Genomic DNA, 3517 nt, shown 5'->3' on the forward strand with positions numbered 1-3517 from the left:
TAAGGTAGAGGTTGGAGAGTAGAATGCTTGAATGGTGGTTAATAATGGAAATGTAATAGCAAGTATGATTCTGCTGGGTGTGGTGGCTCACACTTATAATCCCAGTGCTTTAGGAGCCAGAGGTGGGAGGGTCACTTGAGTGCAGGAGTTCAAGACCAGCGTGGGCAACCCAGTGAGACTCCTCCATCTCTACAAAAATCTTTTAAAAATTAGCTAAGCTTGGTGGCACACACCTGTAGTATATGTTTATATGTACAGTAAGCCCTCAGTTAACGTGGTCAGTAGGTTCTTGGCAACTGCAACTTTAAGCAAAATGATGCACAGCAGGCCCTTGAATAACACTGGTTCATTCAACATCATTTTGCTGCAACACTGATGAGAAAAATACTGGTTTTACTATGTCATTTCACTTAAAGTCACAGTTTCCAAGAACCTAGGGACAATGTTCAGTGAGGGCTTACTGTATCCACATGCACACACATCTTTGCCCACTCGTGTAAGTGTATTTGTAGAAGAAAATGCTAGAAGTCCTAGTTTCAAAAGTAAAACTATGTATCTTAACTTTTGAATTGACTCAAATAGCTCATCACACACCAGCCTGAGAAAATACAAATAAATTCTTACACTATTGATTTTATTAAACTCTGGCATGGTTTTCTTGAATAGCAATTTTATATACACATTCCCTAAGACCAGCAATCCCACTTCCAAAGTGTATACTCAGTTAAAAAGTGCACGAAGGCTGCCTATTACAACAAAAATATAATGGCAAACAATTGGAAAAATCTAAATGAAAGACCTGGCATGGTGGCTCATGTCTGTAATCCCAACACTTTGGGAGACCGAGGCAGGAGGACTGCTTGAACTCAGGAGTTCAAGACAAGCCTGGGCAGCATGGCAAGACCCCATCTCTACTAAAAGTACAAAAAACCAGCCAGGTGTGGTGGTGTCCGCCTGTGGTCCCAGCTACTGGGAAGCTGAGGTGGGAGGATCACTTGGGGGGGGGTTGCAGTGAGCCAAGTTAGAGATCGCGCCGCTGCACTCCAGCCTGGGTGACAGAGCCAGACCCTGTCTCTAAAAATATATATAAAATAATAATAAAATAAAAAATAAATTAGTGGGGCATGGTGGCACCCACCTGTAGTCCCATTTATTAGGGAGGCTGGGGCAGGAGGACTGCTTGAGCCCAGGAGTTCAAGGCTGCAGTGAACTATAATGAGGCCATTGCATTCCAGTCTGGGGGACAGAGCAAGATCCTGTCTCAAAAAAAAACTAAAGTAGTAAAATTCATAGGGACAGATACTAGTTGCTAGGGGCTGAGGGGAGGGGAAAATGGGGAGTTGTTTAATGGGAGTAGTTTCAGTTTTGCCACATGAAAAAAAGTTCTGGAGGTGATGGGACAGTTGCACAACAATATGAATGTAGTTAACAGTACTAACTACACATTTAAAAATGGTTGGCCGGGTGCGGTGGCTCACGCCTGTAATCCCAGCACTTTGGGAGGCCGAGGCGGGTGGATCACGAGGTCAAGAGATCGAGACCATCCTGGTCAACATGCTGAAACCCCGTCTCTACTAAAAATACAAAAAATCAGCTGGGCATGGTGGCGCATGCCTGTAATCCCAGCTACTCAGGAGGCTGAGGCAGGAGAATTGCCTGAACCCAGGAAGCGGAGGTTGCGATGAGCCGAGATCGCGCCATTGCACTCCAGCCTGGGTAACAAGAGCGAAACTCCGTCTCAGAAAAAAAAAAAAAAAATTGTTAGTGATACATTTTATTTTTCGTAAAACCCATATGCACAAAAAGATAAATTTTATGTTATGTGTACTTTACAACAATTTAAGAAAAAATTTAAATGCTCATCCCAACATTACCATGCCCCCCACCCTTAGCCAACTGCTGAATGTTTACTCATTTTTCAACGCACAGCTCAAATGTCTCCTCTTACCACGCCATCCCTTAGCTGACCACTCTTGTAGTTGGCCATCCCCTCACTTATGCCAACACTACGCCCTGCACACACATTATACCGCTTACAGCACTTATAGTAATTATCACTTCACAGATCTGTTTCCACTACTAAATTACAAGCAATCTGGGGCGCAGGGACCTTGTTTTATTCATCTCTGTATCCCCTAGATTTGGGCCTTGATAAGCTGAAAAGAATCAAGAAGGGCTTGATTAAAGCTTTGGCTCTTAAGGAGCTCATACCAGAGGGTCATTTGCCTAAAAGGAGAGGCATCGGGGTCTCCCCAAGTTTTAGAAATCTGGTCAAACATCCAGAGTTTACGCCCACACCCTACTGCGAGAAGAGTGTGAGCACGCGTCTCACAAGGCTCCGCCTCAGCAGTTTGAGTCCCCAGAGGGATACGGGGGCCACCCCACCTCCGCCCTAGGCCAGGTCGGTTAGCTAAACCCGCCCAGTAGCCCAGACATACCTCAGGTAATGAGCAGCCTGCTCTGGGCTCAAGGCCTCGGCTTCCGGAAACCTTCCGGACGCCTCCATGACCCTCGAGTCGGGTTCCAGTTACCGCGGCGGGAGCTTGGAGCTTGAATTTCGCGCACTCCCGCCCCGCGCATGCTCTCTGCGCCTGTGGAAAGGGACGCAGCCAACCGTCGGCCTCGCTGCCGGCCAATCCCCTACCGCACGCTGCGACGCCACCGCCTGAGCCCCGCCCATGAGAGGAGGCGCCTGCGCCTACGCGAGCCGGGAGGTAGAAGGCCATCTCTGCCCGCGACACACTGAGTGTGTTGCGTCACTCTGTGGCGCCTCGCGTTTCAACCCAGTTCAAACCATGCTGCGGCCGATTCGTTCGCGCGTGTGTGTTCCATCACTGTGAGTGGAGGAGACATTGTGGCGACACCTGGAGATCTCCGCCGCCTGTGTCCCCCAACCAACCCCGCCTCGCATCCACAGATATCCTCCCTTCCTTGATCGCCAGTGCCTGGCACGGAGCGTGCTTTGAATTCAAACACCCTGAGAGGCATAGTCTCTATGATTTAAACTCACATTGAAGAAGCGACCGGGCGCGATGGTTCACGCCTGTAATCCCAGCACTTTGGGAGGCTGGGGCGGACAGATCACTTGAGGTCAGGAGTTCGAGACCAGCCTGGCCAACATGGTGAAACCCTGACTCTACTAAAAACACAAAAATTAGCCAGGCGTGATGGCAGGCGCCCGCGGTCCCAGCTACTCAGGGGGCTGAGGCATGAGAATCGCTTGGACCTGGGAATTGGAGGTTGCAGTGAGCTGCAATTGCACCACTGCACTCCAGCCTGGGTGGCAAAGCGAGATCCAGTCTCAAAACAAAAAAAATAAAAAGGCTGGGCGCAGTGCCTCACACCTGTAATCCTAGCCCTTTGGGGGGCCGAGGTGGCGGGGAAGGTGGGGGAAATATCACTTGCATTCAGGAGTTCGAGACCAGCCTGGGCAACATAGCATGGTCTCTATTTTTTTTAATTTTTAATATTTTTTTCTTTTCCACAGGGCGTTATGCTGTATTTACTTTTAAGAGAG

General features: G+C 48.7%; 1 protein-coding gene across 1 annotated transcript in view; it reads right to left on the reverse strand.

Moving 5' to 3' along the window:
* ERCC6L (ERCC excision repair 6 like, spindle assembly checkpoint helicase) overlaps positions 1-2676 on the reverse strand; it is a 41391-nt gene extending 38715 nt beyond the window's left edge. Inside the window, exon 1 of the mRNA XM_017517810.2 lies at positions 2439-2676. Coding sequence (XP_017373299.1) covers positions 2439-2506 — 68 coding nt within the window. The 5' untranslated portion in view covers positions 2507-2676. The remainder of the gene's footprint in view (positions 1-2438) is intronic.
* Between the last annotated feature and the right edge of the window lie 841 nt (positions 2677-3517).

Source organism: Cebus imitator, unplaced genomic scaffold, assembly GCF_001604975.1.
Source record: "Cebus imitator isolate Cc_AM_T3 unplaced genomic scaffold, Cebus_imitator-1.0 Scaffold648, whole genome shotgun sequence".
Lineage (NCBI taxonomy): Eukaryota > Metazoa > Chordata > Mammalia > Primates > Cebidae > Cebus > Cebus imitator.